This window comes from Bipolaris sorokiniana (assembly GCF_000338995.1).
Source record: "Bipolaris sorokiniana ND90Pr unplaced genomic scaffold COCSAscaffold_3, whole genome shotgun sequence".
Taxonomy (NCBI): Eukaryota; Fungi; Ascomycota; class Dothideomycetes; order Pleosporales; family Pleosporaceae; genus Bipolaris; species Bipolaris sorokiniana.
Window position 1 is genome coordinate 1,966,169 of NW_006911897.1, and position 19,624 is coordinate 1,985,792.

At 51.8% G+C, this 19,624-nt stretch overlaps 8 protein-coding genes across 8 annotated transcripts; 5 read left to right on the forward strand and 3 right to left on the reverse strand.

Annotated features, from left to right (window-relative positions):
* Positions 1-698: 698 nt before the first annotated feature.
* COCSADRAFT_136765 (uncharacterized protein) lies at positions 699-5,258 on the reverse strand. Its single transcript, XM_007699037.1, has 5 exons — positions 4,713-5,258; positions 3,571-4,654; positions 3,340-3,515; positions 2,656-2,860; positions 699-2,572 (listed from the first exon to the last, which is right to left on the reverse strand). The coding sequence occupies exons 1-5, from the start codon at positions 4,794-4,796 to the stop codon at positions 813-815; spliced, it is 3,309 nt and encodes a 1,102-aa protein (XP_007697227.1). The 5' UTR covers positions 4,797-5,258; the 3' UTR covers positions 699-812.
* Positions 5,259-5,431: 173 nt separating this feature from the next.
* COCSADRAFT_34417 (uncharacterized protein) lies at positions 5,432-6,690 on the forward strand. The gene is made up of 4 exons (XM_007698420.1): positions 5,432-5,608; positions 5,661-5,766; positions 5,814-6,311; positions 6,362-6,690. The coding sequence occupies exons 1-3, from the start codon at positions 5,507-5,509 to the stop codon at positions 6,188-6,190; spliced, it is 585 nt and encodes a 194-aa protein (XP_007696610.1). The 5' UTR covers positions 5,432-5,506; the 3' UTR covers positions 6,191-6,311; positions 6,362-6,690.
* Positions 6,691-6,918: 228 nt separating this feature from the next.
* Positions 6,919-8,256, forward strand: COCSADRAFT_82109 (uncharacterized protein; the record flags this gene model as incomplete). The annotated part of the gene is made up of 1 exon (XM_007699038.1): positions 6,919-8,256. One exon carries the CDS (start codon positions 6,919-6,921, stop codon positions 8,254-8,256), a length of 1,338 nt encoding a protein of 445 aa, XP_007697228.1.
* A 260-nt stretch (positions 8,257-8,516) lies between these two features.
* On the reverse strand, positions 8,517-9,870 carry COCSADRAFT_23974 (uncharacterized protein; the record flags this gene model as incomplete). The annotated part of the gene is made up of 2 exons (XM_007698258.1): positions 8,517-8,713; positions 8,772-9,870. The coding sequence occupies 2 exons, from the start codon at positions 9,868-9,870 to the stop codon at positions 8,517-8,519; spliced, it is 1,296 nt and encodes a 431-aa protein (XP_007696448.1).
* A 192-nt stretch (positions 9,871-10,062) lies between these two features.
* Positions 10,063-11,403, reverse strand: COCSADRAFT_34421 (uncharacterized protein; the record flags this gene model as incomplete). The annotated part of the gene is made up of 1 exon (XM_007698421.1): positions 10,063-11,403. A coding segment is annotated over exon 1 (781 nt), but the record flags the coding sequence as incomplete, so codon positions are not given.
* A 205-nt stretch (positions 11,404-11,608) lies between these two features.
* Positions 11,609-14,604, forward strand: COCSADRAFT_83042 (uncharacterized protein; the record flags this gene model as incomplete). Its single annotated transcript, XM_007699039.1, has 2 exons — positions 11,609-13,042; positions 13,108-14,604. 2 exons carry the CDS (start codon positions 11,609-11,611, stop codon positions 14,602-14,604), a joined length of 2,931 nt encoding a protein of 976 aa, XP_007697229.1.
* A 296-nt stretch (positions 14,605-14,900) lies between these two features.
* On the forward strand, positions 14,901-16,244 carry COCSADRAFT_188310 (uncharacterized protein). Its single transcript, XM_007699040.1, has 2 exons — positions 14,901-15,498; positions 15,553-16,244. The coding sequence occupies exons 1-2, from the start codon at positions 14,965-14,967 to the stop codon at positions 16,099-16,101; spliced, it is 1,083 nt and encodes a 360-aa protein (XP_007697230.1). The 5' UTR covers positions 14,901-14,964; the 3' UTR covers positions 16,102-16,244.
* A 246-nt stretch (positions 16,245-16,490) lies between these two features.
* On the forward strand, positions 16,491-19,525 carry COCSADRAFT_157992 (uncharacterized protein; the record flags this gene model as incomplete). Its single annotated transcript, XM_007699041.1, has 3 exons — positions 16,491-16,707; positions 16,771-19,378; positions 19,453-19,525. 3 exons carry the CDS (start codon positions 16,491-16,493, stop codon positions 19,523-19,525), a joined length of 2,898 nt encoding a protein of 965 aa, XP_007697231.1.
* Positions 19,526-19,624: the final 99 nt, after the last annotated feature.

Sequence of the window (19,624 nt, forward strand, 5' to 3'; positions counted from 1 at the left end):
CCAAGGACTATGGTACCTTGATGGTCCGCAATGGACCAATCACGCCCCACCTTTTGATAAGCGGCAAGTCGGAAACCGTCTTGAATACGAAGTTATTCGGCCCGTAGTTTGGCAAAACCATTTGGAATCCTGCTTATCGAACGCTCAAGTTGTTATTTGTGTGCGCTTTTTTTGAGACGGTAAGAGAGGGGGGCATTTGGAATGCGTCAGGTATGGTGGGATAAGGCATAAGTTTGCATGGAACATGCGTCGCACTTAGACAAGTATGGACATACATATGTCAGCACTATACTTACGCTTTTGAGAGCAAAGGGTCTCGCAGATATCGGTGTAAGTAAGCAGTCTTCCCGCCGATGACGCCCAATCGTGCGCTGGGCCGTTGGTAGTAGTATAGTCAGCCCTGCATGTAATTGGTTCAGAACTCAAAAGTTAACTTCTAGATTTTTGAATGCCATCTTAGTATTAAAACCGATTTTCTTTGTAACGTCTTAATTTGTGGCAAGGAGTTTTCGAGTTTTAGATTGCGGAAGAAAGCCTTTTTAATTTTTCAGTAACTGACTACTACACCATTTTAGATAGCCTGTATCAGCCAATACAACAACTAGTAATTGGTTTATGGTATAGGCACTAGGAACCACTCTCATTTTGGAATACCGCGAAAAAAATAGCTGTAGATACGGCGATTGTTCAGTCCAAGAAGCGTCACAAAGAGTATCATTGAAATCACGCATGATGCCATGCATGCAGACTAGTTTAGCGGTACTATGGATGTATATCCGGCAATTATAGTATATATCTTGACCTTCTACTACCTACAATAGAATCTTACCACTTCTCAGCGCCTCCAAATCTTCCAGTGTAAATTTCACATATCTATCCTCGCCAGGCTTCATCCACATGACAACATCATCGGCACCCCCGACAACCTTACTTCCGTACTTGTCGATCTCGATACCCTCATTCCTCAACGGTGCCTTGTTCTGCTTCTGATTATCCGTATTACTTGCTTCTTTGACCAATCGCAGGAATACGGGTACTGCGTATCTTGGCAACTTGCCTCGTGCGTATTCTAGTAGTGCCTTCCAGTCGAATGCCTCGGGGCTAGTACCAGGGGATAATCGAAGAGCTACACAGCCAGCACGACCGTCATGCCCGGGAACCAGTGTACCGTATACGATAGCTTCATCAACGCCAGGGAACTTTCCTAGCACTTCGGCAATTTCGGCCGTCGATACGTTTTCGCTCTTCCAACGGAATGTGTCGCCCAGCCTATCCATGAAGAACCATCTCCCATCGTCATCTCTTCTTAGCGCATCGCCAGATCGATAGTACAAGTCCCCTTTCTTGAATACGTCTCTTTCAAACTTCTTCGCCGTCGCTTTCGGATTATTATGGTAACCAGCAAATGTGTCCTCACTGGGTACAGCAACTAGAATCTCGCCACCTTCATTGTACGAATTACGCTTGACAAAGCCAGTCTTGGGGTCGCGTAGCAGTTCTCCAGTTTCCGGTTCAACAGCTACGGGTATGTAGATGTTGTGCAGTGCTGCTCTGACAAGGGCACCGTGTTGAGCAAGAGCGTTGTCCGTAAACGGGCCCTTGTTGTGGACGACCAGACCCAGCACGCCTTCAGTCGAGTTGAAGAATTCCATGACTTCTGGGACGTTGAAGCGCTCTTTAAACCGACGCCAGACATCTGGGCGCATGCCGTTGCCATACATGCCCCGTAATCGATGATCCCTCTCTCTTGGGTGTGGTGGCGCCATTAGTAGATAACGCGCTGTTTCACCAACGTAGACAAACATTGTAGCCTGCGAGTCGTGGATATCGTCCCAGAATGTGCGGACGGAGAACTTGCGTCCTATGGCCACGCTCAAGCCACTCGTGATTGCACTCAGAGTGAGCATTCCTCCTGTTCCGTGAAACAGAGGCATGCAGCAATACCACCGGTCGCCGTCTGGTCCAGCCTTCTGGCCGAAGGAAAGATCGTCTGGATCTCCCCTCTCGTGAAACCGGCTGACCATGTACTTGCCTGCTTTTGGTAGCCCGGTTGTTCCGGAGGTATAGAGCAAACATGTGGGGTCCCTCCCACGCACATTTTCCCTGAATTCATCGCCTGGTACCGCAGTGCTTCCCTGATAAACTTCTGCCAACATGTTCTCATCCACCTTGAACGCACGGATGCCCATGTCTTCCACTGTGGCTCTGACATTTTCGAATCTCTCCGAACAACCTTCGTCTTCATCAATAAGCACAAGCTTTACTCCAGCGATTTTCAAGCAGTGCACTAGTCCCTCGTCTTTCAGGTTGTAGTTCAAATGGGCTGGAGCACAGCCGATACAGAAGAGACCGAGCCAGATGACCATGAAATCGGCACTATTCATGAGGTAGGTGGCAACCATATCGCCAGGTTTCACGCCCTGGGCAAGGAAGAAGTTCGCCCACTGCACGGCGCGGTCGTGGACTTGTCGCCATGTGTAGGATTTGGCGCGGGACCAGATGCACAAGTTGTCGCCGTATCTTTCTACTTGCGGGGGAAATGTGTACCATGGGGATTGGCGGTTTGTTTTCACTGTTTAGGCTTAGCATGGGTAGAGGGTGATTGTAAAGGTTGCCGTTGCGAGCCGATGAAGGGGACATGCGGGAGATGCATACCAAGCTGTTCATAGTACTTTGTCGAGTTTCTCTTGAACTTCAACGTATTGATGTCCTGTGCAACGTGATACTTTGCATTGACGTATGCTGCAAGAGCTGAAGCTGCAGCCAGGGCTGCAGCAGTGGTTGTAGGGTCCATGTTCCTGACCGCCGCTTTGTTACACGATGGGGCGTGCTTGTTGTTTAAGTAGTAGGCGGACAGATGCTGACAGAAGCATTGTCCGAAAACAAAGGCGATAGCGGCCCTTCCATGGAGCCAACACGCCGAACCGAGCTCCTGGCCTCCATCCCTGGTGACAACGACAAAACAGAAGCAGAAGCCGAGGTTCACTTGGGTGCTAGGCTTAATATGTGCGGGGGAGCTGGCGCGGTTACGTGTAGATCTGCTCCTAAGCCAACGAGCGGCATTGGTGCGGGTAACGGGTCGGCGGTAGGCGTGCCGAGCGTCGGACTAATAATTATGGCGTCCAGACGTGCATACTATTTGTTAACTATTGAGTAGGCATGTAAGTACACCATATCAATACGTCCTATGTCCACTCCATGTTCATATAGTTGCAGAACTGCCGTTTTACTGGACATGACCTCGAGCTGGGAAAGTACATAGCGTTGAACAGAAAAAGAAAATGCTATTGTATTTATACATGAATCAACACCCACAGCCAAACATCACATCTACTCGACTGTCTTCTGCTTCTTCTTGCCAATGTTTTCTGTCCCGGGCGGTACCTTCAGCCCTCCAAACACCAATCCACATACAGCCACCATACCCGCAGCTCCGGTCGCGTACGCTGTTTCTCGGCCTGCCCACCAGTATAGCGTGCAGAAGACCAAGGGTCCTAGAGAACGTCCAATTTGGCCTGAGAGAGAGAGAGTTAGCGATTGCGATTTCACAGTGGTCTTTTCTGAACTTACCAAAACTTCGATGGTTTCCCAGCTTGTTTCCACGTTCACCCGCACCAGCTTCGAAAGACGACAGACTGTTCAAGCCAGTCACAACCGTCGCGCTCGTCACGGCCAAAAGGGCTGCTGCCCCATAGAGTGCACCCTGAGTCTGCACTCTGCCCAGCATAACAAAGGCTATGGTACAGCTGACGACTCCCATCTGAACCACCTTAAGTGGGTGCATGCGACGCACCACTGACCCCTGGAGCAGCGATGCAACCAATCCAATGAACCCGAGTAGCCGCCCCGAATCCTTTGCTTGATAGGCAAACAGGTCGTAAGTCATAAAGGGAAGCGAGAACTCCATGCCGCTGAAGAACAGGATAAAGGTAAAATGCGTGGCGTTGAGAAGAAAGTGCGAGTTCGTCCGGATACGAGGCTTCGGCTTGTCCGCATCCTTGAGTTTTCCATTTGCCATCCCATTCTCACTCTTGTTTGCCGAAGGAAGCGTCTCCGGAAGGCTGATGTATAGGTAAATTGTCTCCGAGACAATGAGAAACAGGGAGAAGCCCGCTGCCATGGCAAAGGGGTTCTTGTCCATGATCTGCAGCGTCGAGAGATATGCACCCAGAGCGGGTCCAAACGTGAAAGCGATGCTGAAGCAGACGCCCACAAGCGCCATTGTTGACCCTCTCTGGCTGTCATCGCTGATATCTGTAGCAATCGCCATGGCAAGCTGCACGTTGCCCTCGCTCAGTCCACCCACGATCCTGCTCGCAAGGAAAGTCCGGAAGTCGGTGGCTGCAACCCACAACGCCACGCTGAAGATGTTTCCGACCATGGACCATAGCAGTGCAGTACGCCTTCCATATTTGTCCGAGAGCGTGCCAATAAAGGGCGATGCGATTGCCTGGCAGAGGGAAAAGAGCGAGCCGAGTGCGCCGCCGAGGAGGACAATGTCATAGCGGGAGTTGATGGGCTTCGCGAACGAGTTCTTGTATGCATTGAGACCGGCGAGGATTTTGGAAAGGATTGTGTCGGGGTCGCCGGTTTCATGGTTACGATAGAATTCGATTAGTTTGGGAAACAGCGGGAGGATGAATGTGAATGATATCTAAAGCCCAAGGCTGTCAGTGCATGCGCTCAGTTAGTTGCGACCAGAGATGACGTACCAAGTCAAGCAGCAGGGAAATGAATAATACTTTCAACACCCTTTTCCGCAGTGTCGCAGACACGGGCGCTGTCTCTGAGCCCATGGTGAAGTCTTGCTTGTGATGTCTGGTTGTACGAGACACCGAGAGAGCAAAGGGTGATGTGGACACAGGTACTACTGGGCGGCGGCCCGTCTAATTAAAGACAACGTAGCGAATGCTGGACGAAGGGGGGAAGCAATTAAGAACAGCTCAGACTACCAAGCCAGCATCTAGGCAATTGTGTATTACTGTACTGGCCCAAGAATAGGATCGGCTGTGGTTGTCGGCTTATTGGTGGCGGGAACGCGTTGTGTTTGTCAGTCTTGTCATCACAAAGTATCGCCGTACGCTAGACGAGGGCGAGCCATGAGGATGAAACAACCTGGGAAGTCCCAGACGCCGCTAAGTCGAGCTTACTACCTGTACCTGGGTACTAGATGCTCGAGAGTCATTGCACACAGACACAGACACGCACACAGACGCCGACGCTCGATAGAAAAAAAGGACAGGTTGGCAACCCTTTCGGTGGAGACATGGATGGAGTGACTTGAGCAAGGCGGGCCCCCCTTGGATGGTGATCATGCAATGATTGAGCGAATGAGCCGAGGCTTCAAAGCGCGCCGCCCTGCCGATTGCCCACCGTCACTACCACGCGACCGAGCCGATGGCGTCGTCGGGAACGGGCGTCTTTCCGATATCCCAGATAACATACATACTGATACAGACACATCTCGCGTATTTACCATAGCACTTTGCCTTTCTCTAAATCCATGATGAGTGACCCAGGGGCTGATCGGCAAAAAGCAATAGCGGCTGTACGCGCCATGTTCGACAAGTACAAACTGCTTGCAGAAAAGCGGCCAAAAGATCATATTGTGAGATGCGCGAGTTGGTGTACAAATGGTTGCTTGAACTAACGATCCCGAGGACTTTGACAACCAAGTCATGAACAGCTTAGAGCTTGTGGATGCCACGACCGACGGAACAGTGACGTATGAAATGTTCATGGCACCCAACTTCTCCAACCTGAACAGTACGTCTTTTGTCATAGCCAGCGGCCTAAACTGAGTGGTGAATTAGATGTCATGCACGGCGGAGCTGCAGGCGTCATATTCGACATGTCCACCACGACGGCATTATGCCCTCTGGCGCGGCCCGGCTTCTGGGAATTCATGGGCGGCGTGACACGCTCCCTCAATATTTCTTACCTCAAAGCCGTGCCGATTGGAGTAAAGGTCAGGCTCAACAGTAAAGTGGTGAGTATAGGCAAGCAAATGGCAATGATTAGAGGCGATATGACCAGTCTGGATGGAAAGACGACATATTGCACAGTCGAGCATCACAAGGTGAATGTGCCAGTACAGCCCGAGCACCGTGTTGTCCGAACAGCGTGGGACGATGAATTTGATAGAGAATGGGCGGCACAAGAGAAAAAGGCAGCCAAGGGTAAGTTATAGGGTGGCTGGGGCGACACGCGGACGCAAAGTGTAGTGATTGCATACGTCTCTGTATTGTACATTTAGACCGTAGAAGCAGGCCACTAACCCGCCTACTTCCTCTTGTTAAATTTCTTGGATTCTACAAAGGGTCAGCAACAATATTAGCAAGCCGCATCAGTGGGTACCTACCGGCAGCAGTCCTCTTTTTCTTGGGCGCACCCTTGCCTCTTGACTTTGCAACATTCAGATGCTCTAACCAGTCTTCCTCTGCTTCGTCTATGATCTGGCGTTCGGGGTACAGGCTTCGCAGCTGGGGAATTGTTCCTATCCGCGGCGGGTAGTATGAGGCGACTGACGGGCCCTTGAGGCGCTGATGAAGGATACGCGATCCTAGGCGCAGGCGTTCGGGATTATATGTGGTGTTGAAGACCTTGCACTGAACCTGCGCGCATGTCAAAATACAGACCCAACACACAACCTGGACACGGGAAGATAAAGAACATGAAAAAGAAAGCAACACACCCTCATCAGGTCCAGCACCCGCTGTCGTGGGACTGCCATTATGCTTGCAATGCTTAGTCTTCGTGCTGGGTGCGCCGTCGACATAAATGGCCGGCGGAGGTACCCTTGGCGCCCGCAACTAGCGCCCGCCGCCCTGTCCATACAACTTTTTGGTCGTTAATGCTCTCTTCCACTTCCATAACAAGAAAAAAAGTTAGGACCGGGTCGGCCACTCGTGCACCGTCATGGCATCGCACAAACGTGGAGGAGGTTTCAATCATTATAGCCGCGATCACCACAGCAAGAAGCACAACCCACCTCTCCAGCGCAATGCACCGCAACCAGAACTCTCCTCGGCGAGTATGCAAACGGGCCTGGTAGCTTTGTTGGACAGGTTCGTCGCCGAAGAGACCACTCCTGGAGCAGACAAGGAAATTCTCTACCACGCAAATGAGCTGCGACGCCGGCTTTGCGCTCGCGACCACGGCACTTCATCGCAAGCGAAACGCGAACTCGACGCAAAGCGACCCGACAAGGCCGTCCAGGTCGCGGTTCCCGATTACGTACATCGCAAAGTCCAAGAATCTAAAGATTTGCCCCCTCTGCCCCCCATCGCCGAGCCCCATCTCCACGAAGCCGTCTTCACCCATCGATCCGCTATCTACGACCCCAGTATCCCCGGCTCTTCGCTGGGCGGAGACCTCAGCCTAGACTACGAACGTCTTGAGCTGCTCGGCGACGCCTACATCGAACTCATTGCCTCACGCGCGCTCTACAACCGCTTCCCACACGTCGATGTTCCGGAGCTGTGCATGTGGCGCGAACGTCTGGTCGAGAACTCGACATTGGGCAAATTCTCCGAGGCGTACGGTTTTCCGGATCGACTGAAGCACCGGGCCCAATGGGACAAGAACTCGAAGCAATACCACAAAGTCGTCGCCGACATGGTCGAGGCCTACGTCGCAGCAGTCGTTCTTTCTGACCCAACGCACGGTTTCGAGGCGGCTGAGGCATGGCTCACAGAACTTTGGGCGCCACAGCTGCTCGGCTTCAGGGAGAAGATTATCGAGAACCCTCAAGCGCGCGACCAACTCAACAAGCTGGTCCTCGGGAAGGGTGTCAAGCTCATCACAAAGGAGGAGAAACCCATGACGTACGACTCCAACAGTGTTCAATGCTACCATATGGGTATCTATCTCACAGGGTGGGGTTACAACGACGAGTGGCTCGGCAGTGGCGAAGGTCAAAACAAAGTCCAGGCTGGCGTTGCAGCTGCAGCCGACGCCCTCAAGCGAGACAGCCCCGTGCTAAAGGACGCTATACGACAGAAGGACGAGCTGAGGGCGGCGCGGCTCAAAGAGCAAGAAGAAAAGGCCAAGATCAATCAAGGTACAGATACTCCAGCTGTAAATAGTGGCGGCGGTGGCGAGTCTGGTGCCAAGGAGAAGATAGACGACGACAACAATGCCTCAAGTAAGAAGCGGAAAAAGGAAGACGAATCCGCTTCACCTGAGCAGAAGAAGCACAGAAAGGAAAAAAAGAAGAAAAAGGAGACATATTCCAAGATTCTCGAGCGAGAATAATGATTGAGAGGGTAGAACCGGGGCTAATTTCCTCATGCTACAGTATCATGGCTCTTTTGGTTGCAAAAGACAGCCTTTTGCTGATAGGAGCGCTTCCCAGGAGCTAACTAGTATCGATACAATGTAGACAATAGCAAGGTAGGAGACTCCATTGTAGATGCCTAGAATTTTTGCTACTGACACGGGTGTATATGTGGTATTCACCTCCTTCGTCAAAAAAACGCCAACTGCCCAATAATTTCCCAAGTACGCAATTTTTACTACTTCTTCAACGCCCGCCCCGCAATATCCTTGCGGTACTGCATGCCCTCAAAGTGTATGCACTCAACACCCTCGTAGGCCTTTGCTACGGCTTCCTCAAGCGTAGGCGCAGTTGCAGTTGATGCGATGACACGCCCGCCAGACGTCTTGAGTGTGTTGTCGGAGAAGGAAGTTCCGGCGTGGAATAGTATGACATCTGTCTATAGTCAGCACACCCCATACGGTCAGTTTACAATAATCAGATCGTAGCTCACCTTCTGGTGTAGCATCTAGTTTCATGACTGTGCCCTTTGCGTAGCTGCCTGGATACCCGCCGGCCGCAACTACCACGGTAGCGGCGGAGCGGTCGGATACCTTGACATCGACATCTGCTAACCGTCCATCTGCGCATGCGACCATAACCTGGGCAAGGTCGCCCTCCATAAGCGCCAACAGACTCTGCGTTTCGGGGTCACCGAAGCGGACGTTGTACTCAAGTACCTTTGGTCCATCCTTGGTCATCATCAGGCCGGTGAACAGCACGCCCTTGAACTCGAAGCCCTCGCTTCGCATGCCGTCAATAGTGGGCTGCAGAATTTCCTTGTCGACGCGATCGAGGACCTCGCGTGGTGCAATGCGCGTTGGAGCATACGTGCCCATGCCTCCAGTGTTGGGACCCTGGTCGTTATCGAAAATGCGCTTGTGGTCTTGTGCAGGCGGGAGAGACTTGATAGTGCGGCCGTCGCTAAAAGTAAGAATCGACAATTCATCGCCCTCAAGGAACTCCTCAATTACCACCTCGTCGCCGGCTGCGCCAAACTCGCGGTCCAACATGATGTCTTTGAGCGCCGCGTGGGCCTCCTCCTTGGTCTGGGGTATGACGACACCCTTTCCTGCTGCCAGGCCCGAGGCCTTGATCACTACCGAGTGTGAAATGGTGTCCAGGTAGGCTTTGGCATCCTCGTATTTGCTAAAGTTTTCATACGCTGCAGTGGGAATGTTGTGTCGCTTCATAAAGTCCTTGCTAAAAGTCTTGCTGCCTTCCATGGTTGCGGCCTTTTTCGAAGGGCCAAACGCCTTGATGCTCTCGAGTCCATTCTCCTTGAAGTAATCTACAATGCCTGCAACTAGCGGTGCCTCAGGTCCTGGTATCAACAAGTTCACTTGCTTCTCCTTAGCGAATTCGACAAGGCCGGCGAAATCGGTGTCCTTGATGTGTGTGACATTGGTGACTTTTGACGAAAGGGTTGCGGTCCCTCCGTTACCGGGGCAAACGTAAATGTGCTCAGTCGAAGGTGAATGCAGTAATTTCCAAGCCAAAGCGTGCTCACGGCCGCCATTGCCGACAAGGAGAACTCGGACACCTTCTGTCATGGTATGCGATTGTGTCTGAGTGGTGCAGTCTTGTACGTTTGTGATGTTGGACTGTTGCGACGGGAAATTTTTGGGACAGTGGATGCCCCGCCGTGGGGTAAATGACAGGGGTGTGCGGGAGGGGTGAGGTCATTGCTAGCCAGCCTTATCAAACCATCGACGCGTGGTATCAGAGCGCGAAAAGACTATTTGCGTAACACCAAAATTTTGCGTTTTTGAACCATAAGATTTATCTTGAAAACGGGTATCTTTTTGACTATCAATTACCAACGTGAAAGGACCGTCCTGAACAATGTCATGGTCCAGTGGATGCACCCGAACAGACCTGCGTTGATGATGCTGTGTAGATGATGACCAGCATTATGTACCTACTACGTTTCTCTGGCAATAGATGCCATGCGCGCTTCATGAAAGTACTAAATCACCGAGTCTGGATGAACAGGAGACCCAGATAAGTTGCTGATGTTTGCTCTCCGTATGTGAGGTCAGCCAAGGGAGTACGCGGAAGGCATGGAGACGCGTCTCAGCAGGACCTGCATATCACTGAACAAGCGTGATGCGATGCCGGAGCCTATTTGCAGGCATGTATCGATAGGCGCGCTCCGGATGGTACAAATACTTGTGCGTTCGAACGGGAGTGCGTGGCATAGCCATTGAGCGGAAACACATCACCCTAGGCCATTGTGGTTTTGCTTTGCGCGCATGAACAGCTGGCCTAGCACGTCTGGTTGCGGAGGACCGGCATGAGCCATGTATGGCTGCTGCTGCTGATGCTGCTGTGGCGGATGGTGCATGCTCGGCATGGGGTGGCTGTCGTGGTAGTGCAAGCTAAAGTCGGCATCCTGCTCACGTTGCTGACCAAAGAGCTCTCGCAACGAAAGCTGGCGGCCCATGGGGGTGGAAGAGACAGCGTCTGGTGAACCGTGGAGAGCGGCACGGCTTGCTTTGGCCCTGTCGGCGACGGCCATCATCTTGGCAGCCGTTTCCTGGCGGCAGTTTGCCGTCGACGAGGGCGGCGGATCAGCAAAGATCCAGATGCCGTAAACTTGCTCGCCCTGAATGATGACATAGGGATCCGAGATCTCCATTTCGTCGCTGCTAGTGAGCTCCTCGTAGAAGTTGTCGAGTCCTCTGCGGTTAAGGATGATGGCGCAGTAGCGCTCGGCGCCCATGGGCGAGGGTGTGAGCTGGCAGATAAAGAGGGTGCCCTCAACGCCCATCTTCTCCCACTGCTGCGTCTCTAGATTGAAAGTGTATAGAGCGGCATAGGGGGTGACATGCTCAATGGAGGCAAGGGCGGGATACTGGCGGCGGAGGACCGACAAGTTGAGCTCTTCGTTGGAACGCGGCGGGGGGAGGGGCATGTCGTCGACCGAAGGTATGGCATCAGTCTCGTAGTCCGAGGGCGGTGGCTGCTGGGGCTGGCTGGCGCGGGCTTTGCGGTGCGGCGCCATGGTGTTGTGGTGTTATATGTGTATACTCATGTATGTATAGTATACACTACTATGTAAGTAAGTAGTGTACTGACGGCGGCCATTAGTGTTGAACAATAATCCCACGACAAGCTTGGGCCCCACCTAGTACCACCACAGCCACAGCGCAACAGCCTCAGCGTCGTCATTGCCAGGTGCCCGCTTACCCTCCCCGTGCTATCAAATCTCCACTCCTACCATGGCGTCACTGCACCAGCATCAGCAACCGCCTTCGCTCTTCTTGCCCTCCTCGCCTCCACCCCGCCATGACATCTGAAGCCGTCTCTGTGCAGTCGACAGAGCGACTAGATGCCACCATTCCCGGCGCATTTCTTGATCCGCATTCCCCGAGCATCGCATCTGTCGCTACACAACAGACGTCCCTCTCCCAGGCTCTATACGACCGTCGTGCTGAGTACACGCGCCCGCAGACTGTGCGCATCAAGGTCGGCTCCTGGAATACGGCCGCCCAAAAAGGCACAGAGCAAGACATTGGCAAATGGTTTATCAAGGGCAGCGGCGTAGACGGGGCCCTTGGCGGGTTGGGCGTGTCGGACACTGGCTCTCATGATGCAGTAGCTGTGCCCGGCGGAGAGGATATCGACATCTACGTGTTAGGTCTGCAGGAGATTGTCGACATCACCTCGGCTGCCGAGGCTCTGAGGCCCTTTACCGATCCTTCAACCGTAAATAGATGGAAGGCCCAGCTCGAAGCTGCCTTGCCTAAGGACTACAAGCTGGTGGCAGATCAGCAGCTTATCGGGCTGTGGTTGGCCATCTATGCCTCGCCACAAATCTTCCCTCAGATCAAGAATGTCAGCACCACAAGCGTTGGTACAGGCCTCATGGGTTACATGGGCAACAAGGGTGCTGTGACGACGCGCATTGTCTTGGGTGAGACGACACGCCTTGTCTTTGTAAATTCCCATCTTGCAGCTGGTGCCGACAAAGCATCATTAGACCGAAGGAACTGGGATGCTGCCCAAATCACCACTCGCACTCGCTTCGACCCTATCGTCGGTGGCTTGGGCCCTTCACAGTCTAGTGGCGAAGGTCTTGGTGATGAGGATTTTGCCTTTTGGTTCGGCGATTTGAACTATCGTCTCGAAGGCATGCCAGGAGACGACGTGCGCCGCTTACTGACAATTCATACCCAAGACCTGGACTCACAAGAGAGCCGAAGTAGAACTTCCACGTCCGCCGATTCAGGATATGACTCGAGACAATCGTCCGAACAAACAGGCGACACAGCTCCTGTGCCTGATGAACTGGATCCAGCGTCGTTACAGACTACCCTCTTATCTCTTCTGCCACACGATGAGCTGCACCAAGTCATGAAGCAAGGAAAAGCTTTCCATGATGGTTGGGAAGAAGGGCCCATCCGGTTCCTGCCGTCCTACAAGTACGATATAGGCAAGGTTGGCGTTTTTGACTCCAGCGAGAAGCGTCGCTGTCCCAGCTGGTGCGACCGCATCATATATCGAACCCGAGCATCCAAGCAAAAGTATGAGGCCAAGGTCAAGGAACAGGAGGCTGCACGCCGAATAGCTGAAGAAGTTTCATCAAAGGGCTTGAACGTTCCGGGGGATTACGACGTCATGTATGAGTACGACCCAGACACAGACGGCGCGACCTACGATGATTATGACGAGAACGAGACGCCAGAGCCGGAACTAATCAAAACAAAAGATGACTTATCTGTACGTCAATAACGGTACCACAAATCTTACTACATTACCGCATCTTGCTAACTAGACCCTACTAGGCTGAGCTACTGCTCGAGTACTACACCACTCATATGCACATTCTCAGTTCCGATCACAAGCCACTAGACGCCGTCTTCCGGCTCCAGTATGATTCCGTTGTCCCTGACCTCAAAACAGCTATTCACGCTGAAGTGGCTCGTGAGATTGACCGTCAAGAGAACGAGGGTCGACCTTCCATTGCTGTAGCAGTGGAACGTACTACTGGTTCATCTTCGCCCGGTGAGGAAAAGAAACCAGATAACGCATTTGAGGGAGTCGACTTCGGCGAGGTCAAATTTGCAAAGTCCTACCGACGCAACATCACCATAGCCAATACTGGACGTGTCCCAGCCACCTTTGGGTTTGCAAATCGTCCAGTAGATAAAGGCCAGCCTGCCGGACCCTTTCCTCCTTGGCTCAGTGTGGCATTCGACAAGGACCAAAACACGCTGGACCGGCCAGCGCTAGATGATGTTCAACAGCGTTTCACCCTCGAGCCCGCCGATGTCCTAAACGTCGAATTGAAACTCAAGATTGAAAATACGGGTTCCGTGCGTGATCTCAATGAAGGCGACTCGGTCCTAGACGAAATCCTCGTCCTACGTATCGAAAACGGAAGAGACCACTTTCTGTCTATCCGCGCTCATTGGCTGCCTTCTGTGCTTGCCAGGTCCATTGACAAATTGATTAAAATCCCGGAAGGCGGTATCCGCAAGTTGCAGCACCAAATACCTGCCCGTGGCGAGGTAAAATGGAGCGTGCCTAGGGAAATCTTCCGGCTGACCGAGGCGATAGAAGACTTGACTGAACGGACGCTCGCTGAATGGGAGATGACAAAGACTGAAGGAGAAAGGGCACCTTGGCAAGACAACGCAGGATGGCCTTTTGTCAAAGGGCGAACTAGCGTGAGTCAGGAGAGGGAAGATGAGCTCGCAGCGGTCTACGATGCATTAGACTGTGACACACCTTTCGCCGATGCCTTTTCTCCAGAGACTCGTAGTAGAGAACGAACGGAGGTATTAGCCGAAGTCCTCGTCACCTTCCTTTCCAGCCTCACCGACGGCGTTATCACGAAGAGTCTATGGGAAAGACTGGAAGAAGCGCTTATCCGCCGTGAAAAGTCCAATGTACCGGCCTCCCCAGACGATGATAAAATGACTATCCTGGAGATCCTTGCTTCAGCGCCCAACCACAACGCTACGTTTCTCCTCATTCTCTCTTTTCTTCACAACATTGCAAATCAGATTACAGAAGCATCGAAGCCACGTCCGGAGGGCTCCAACGACAAGAGAGCAAGTGCAGACATGAGTCTTCCTTCCAGTCCGCAAGCCCACGTCAGGAGAAAGACTCTAAGCAAAGTGCCTGAGGTGGCGATTCGGCAGCTCATTGTGAGAAACTACGCAGTCGTATTTTCAGACTGCTTAATGAGGTGGAAAGATAGTAGCAAGGAGAAGGAAAAGGCTGCACAAAAGGAAAGGATGGTGGGCGTGATGGAGCTGTTCCTCAGGATAGAGTGAACCTTGCCCCAATTGATGCCATCGGTTGGAGCTATTAGTCCCGATAGTGATACCCATTTAGATCTTGTTGGACAATTGCATACGACAATTCCATAATGTTGTGATGAGATTCTAAAAACTGTTGTCTTGTGGCACGTCTGTGCGAAGAAAACATGCAGGCAATCTCACCTCGACCCTTTCTCAGGGTCTGGCTGTCTCCAATTTGCGCCATCCCAGAAAAGGCATAGCGCACCTGCATCAACTAGGGTTGAACCTAGCGCAGCCAAGATATCAAAAGACGCCCATAAAATCGCTCTCAGAGGCTGTCTTCCTGCATCCTCTCTATTAATTCCATATTTTATCCTAGATTGAGATATCAAAATGTCTTCTCCACCAGCCTCCTTGATACATCTCCGCACTCCACCGGAGCCAGGCAAGAAATCGGCCTCGCGGACCTACATCATCTACTTTGTTACTGGTAATCCAGGACTCGTGGAGTATTACCGTACTTTCTTGACCCATCTTTATGGCGTGTTGAGCCACAATACAGCATCTGATCGCGATGTTGAATTTCAGGTGTACGGAAGGAGTCTGTCTGGCTTTGAAATGAACACCAAGGAGATCAAGACGATGAAATGGCGTAAGCAGCCGCCATACGGACTGCAAGACCAAATCCGACACGCCGAAGACGAGTTGACGGACTTGGTGGAAGAAGTCAAAGACCAGGGTACAAAGGACGTTAGAGTAATCCTGGTGGGGCACTCAGTCGGCGCATACATCTCACTAGAAATTATTCGTAGGCTGAGGGCACATGGCCTGGCAGGTGACGATTTCGAGACAAGAGTCATTGGTGCCGTGGGACTGTTCCCTACAGTCGTGGATATTGCTCGGAGCGAGAGTGGGATGAAGGCTGCTGTATGTCCATGTTACTGCTTTATCTAACAGAACGTTACTAACCATGTGATGCAGCCGTTTCTCAAGAACTCCAATTTTTCAGTGTTCGCTGCGCTCTTTGTGTACTTTTTAACATTCGTACTTCCCGTATCTCTCATAGCTACACTTGTGGCAAAGGTCATGGACTTTCCTCCAGATGCTGCTCATACGACTGCGGCATTCATTAAGTCCCCACACGGCGTTCAGCAAGCGCTGCACATGGCGCGTGATGAAATGTTCCAAATCGACACCGATATCTGGGATGAAGAAATCTGGGGAGCCTCCGCCTCTGAGCCACCAACCAAGCATCCGCACCCTCGACCAATTTTGCGTTTCTTATTTGCACGCACTGATCATTGGGTTGCGGATGCCACACGAGATGCGTTGATTAACAACCGCGGCAGATATGGTCGAGGTGATGTAGAGGAGGTGGATGGTATGGGAGAGAACTGGAAGCCAATCATGGAAATTGACCATACAGAGGGATGGCCACATGGATTCTGTATTAGACATGGGGTACCGGTTGCTGAGAAGGTGGCTGCATATGTGAGGAGCATGGTGGCACAGGATATGTCGAGGAAATAGTTTGACGTGGACAATCAGCCCAGGTATCATATTGACAGTAATAGAATACATAATATTACTGTGATCACCTAGGGTGCTTTATGGTAGTCGTGAGGGTGTTATGTCATCTCCATCTCTTAGTCATCTCGCCTAGTCTGAGGTGGACATTTGCACGAATGAAACGCGAGTCCACGTGACGTAAGACTAATGCCGGCATATCTCCGCTCCATCGCCGACGTCCAAGCTCCGCGAGCTTGGGCGTCACCGAGGCCGTCAAGATGCTTCCACTACAACAGACAAGTCTGCGCACCGAATCCTCGGAGATTTCAGAGACCAGGAAGAGTAGCAGAGGGTCGCGCAAAATATGACCGCAATCGTACAATAGTAGCGAGCCGATTCCCCGTCCCAGAATGGCGTACGACATGACGAGCGGGTATGCGCCGCCGAGCACAAGCAACATGCAAGAGGATGCCTCGCTCCCCATGTTCAATATCGAGCGCGTGTCTCTGCAGTTCAACATATCCTCTGACTTTGTCGCCGCTGCGGTCGCAAACAATGTACTGATCTTGGCCCTCTCTACTGGCCGTATTCTGCGTATAGATCTGGATAGTCCTGCAGACATAGATGGTTCGTCCTGCACATTCGAGTGCTAGAGCATTCCAACAGAACAAGCGCTTACTCGCATGTTAGATATTGATCTGCCCAAGAAGCCTTCGGAGATTGGCGTTATCAAGCGCCTTTTCCTAGATCCCTCTGCGTCCCATCTCATCATAGCCACTACCCTCGCCGAGAACTACTATCTCCACACACAGTCACGGACACCTAAAGCATTGTCGAGACTAAAAGGAGTCGTCATCGAAAGCATATCATGGAATCCCTCACAACCGACAGCCTCGACGAGGGAGATTCTGGTTGGATCCTCAGACGGCAATGTGTACGAAGTTTACATTGAGCCCTCGTCCGAGTTCTACAGGAGAGAAGAGCGGTACTTGAAGAGCATATACAGAACAAACGATGGTCCTATCACAGGCTTATGGACAGACATGGTACCTGGACGGTCGGATCTGCGACGCATTATTGTCGCTACACCGTCCACGTTTCTACATTTCTCTGGCAAAGTCGGACGCCAGGGAAACGAGGGAAGCGGATCCATCTTCTCCAAGCTCTTCGAAAGCGAGTCTGCAACCGTACACGAGGTGTCCAATGTGGCTCCTACAGCGACCTCCTTGCTGGCTGTCTCTCCGGAAAATCAAGAGAACCCCAACAGAGAGGACCTGCAGACGGAAAGAGTATTCGGTTGGCTGACATCACAAGGAGTACTGCATGGGAAACTGTACTTATCACAAGATACCTCTGAGCTTGGTGGCAAAGTTCTTGGTGACGCAAAGATGCTGTCCAGATCCCAGATACCACCCTCACAAACTGCTAGCGGACGCGCTCGCAGAACGCAAGAGGCCGTCACTTCTATGGTATTAAGTCAATGGCACATACTCCAACTTGTCGAAGGTAGGATCGTAGCCATCAATCGCCTCGATGATACCGTTGTTCTCGATCAGGTGGTGCTTCACCAGGGACAAAGTGCACTAGGGCTGGTGGCAGACCTGAAGAAGAACACATATTGGCTCTTTACGACTCAAGAGATTTTCGAAGTCGTCGTAACGGATGAGAGTAGAGACGTCTGGAAGATCATGCTCAAGTCGCAACAGTTCGAGGCGGCATCACAGTACGCCAAAACACCAGCGCAAAAGGATGCGGTAGCTACAGCATCTGGTGATTACCTTGTCGGCAAGAACCAATACATGGAAGCAGCGACTGTCTATGGGCGAAGTACAAAACCCTTTGAACAAGTTGCGCTGACGTTCATCGACAATGGTGAACAAGACGCCCTGCGGAAGTACTTGGTGACCAAACTGTCAACGCTGAAAAAAGGTGCCATCATGCAACGGACTATGGTGGCTGTGTGGCTGATTGAGCTCTACATGGCGAAACTCAATACGCTAGACGACACTATTACGACAAAAGCAGAACTTTCCGAGAGCATGAACACTGCTGAGACTCATGACCAGCTTTCAGTGATCCGGAAAGAGTACCAGGATTTTGTATCAAAGTACAAAGGAGATCTGGATCGAAAGACGGTATACGACATCATCAGCAGTCACGGCCGGGAAGAAGAATTGTTGTTCTTTGCGACAGTTGTGAACGACTATAATTACGTGCTCTCATACTGGGTTCAGCGCGAGCGCTGGCAAGAATCATTGAGTGTTCTTAAGAAACAGACAGACCCAGAAATATTCTACAAGTACAGCTCTGTTCTCATGGCGCATGTGCCAGTCGAGCTTGTTGATGTTATGATGCGGCACTCCAATTTTGACGCGCAGAAGCTCATCCCGGCTTTCCTCAACTACAACAGCCAGACCAAGGCCCCGTTGAGTTCAAATCAGGCCGTTCGTTACCTCCTCTTTGAGATCAACCAACGCAACTCAACAGACGCTGCAATTCACAATACTCTTATCTCTATCTACGCATCACATTCCACAAAGGATGAATCAGCGCTGCTCGCCTACCTGGAAGGTCAATCACTTGCTCACGAGCAAAACTACGACGCTGACTTTGCCCTTCGCCTATGTATCCAGCACAAGCGCGTACAGTCTTGCGTGCACATCTACAGCTCGATGCAGCAATACGTGCAAGCCGTAGACCTGGCCCTGAAATACGACGAAGTAGACCTTGCATCTTCCGTCGCCGACCGCTCAAACACTGAGCCCGCTCTTCGCAAGAAGCTCTGGCTCGCCATTGCCAAAAAGGTCATTTCCCAGTCCAGCGGCATCAAGACAGCAATTGAGTTTCTACGGCGAGTCGATTTACTCCGGATAGAAGACTTGATACCTTTCTTCCCCGACTTTGTCGTCATTGACGACTTTAAGGAGGAGATTTGCGCAGCCCTCGAAGACTACAGCCGCAAGATCGATAATCTCAAGCAGGAAATGGACGATAGCGAGGCAACTGCTACACACATCAAGTCAGACATCAAGGCACTTGAGCAGCGATACGCTATCGTTGAGCCAGGTGAACGCTGCTATGTCTGTGGTTTGCCACTGTTGGCTCGCCAGTTCTTTGTTTTCCCCTGCCAACACGCATTCCATAGCGACTGTTTGGCTAAGAGGGTGGTGGAGCTTGCGGGTATTGCGCGTGGGAAGCGCATTGCTGAGTTGCAGGTTGAGGTGCAGAAGGGGATTAAGACGGGGGCGAGTAGGGAGAAGGCGATTCGCGAGCTGGATGCGCTGGTGGGGAGTAGCTGGTAAGTTGTGATATTGCCCCTTTGTTTTTAGGACGCAGATGCTGACTTGTCGTGTGTGATAGTGTGTTATGCAGTGAGTTAGCTGTCAAACTAGTCAACGAACCATTTATCAGCGCGAATGACGACAAGGACGAATGGGCGCTCTGAGATGGCAGACTGTTGTCAGTTGGTTCTTCAAACATGTGCTAGCAATGGTTCTCACAAGCAAATTTAATCGGTCGACGAAACCTTTATATTGTGTAGTGT

Excerpts from the sequence above, each read along its gene's own strand:
- COCSADRAFT_188310 (XM_007699040.1), top strand. The coding sequence starts at position 14,965 with ATGTCTTCTCCACCAGCCTCCTTGATACATCTCCGCACTCCACCGGAG. Across the intron at positions 15,499-15,552 it reads AGAGTGGGATGAAGGCTGCT|CCGTTTCTCAAGAACTCCAA; the intron begins GTATGTCCATGT and ends CATGTGATGCAG.
- COCSADRAFT_136765 (XM_007699037.1), bottom strand. The coding sequence starts at position 4,796 with ATGGGCTCAGAGACAGCGCCCGTGTCTGCGACACTGCGGAAAAGGGTG. Across the intron at positions 4,655-4,712 it reads TTTCCCTGCTGCTTGACTTG|ATATCATTCACATTCATCCT; the intron begins GTACGTCATCTC and ends CTTGGGCTTTAG. Across the intron at positions 2,861-3,339 it reads GCAAGAAGAAGCAGAAGACA|CATCTGTCCGCCTACTACTT; the intron begins GTCGAGTAGATG and ends TGCTTCTGTCAG.
- COCSADRAFT_34417 (XM_007698420.1), top strand. The coding sequence starts at position 5,507 with ATGAGTGACCCAGGGGCTGATCGGCAAAAAGCAATAGCGGCTGTACGC. Across the intron at positions 5,609-5,660 it reads AGCGGCCAAAAGATCATATT|GACTTTGACAACCAAGTCAT; the intron begins GTGAGATGCGCG and ends AACGATCCCGAG. Across the intron at positions 5,767-5,813 it reads CAACTTCTCCAACCTGAACA|ATGTCATGCACGGCGGAGCT; the intron begins GTACGTCTTTTG and ends GTGGTGAATTAG.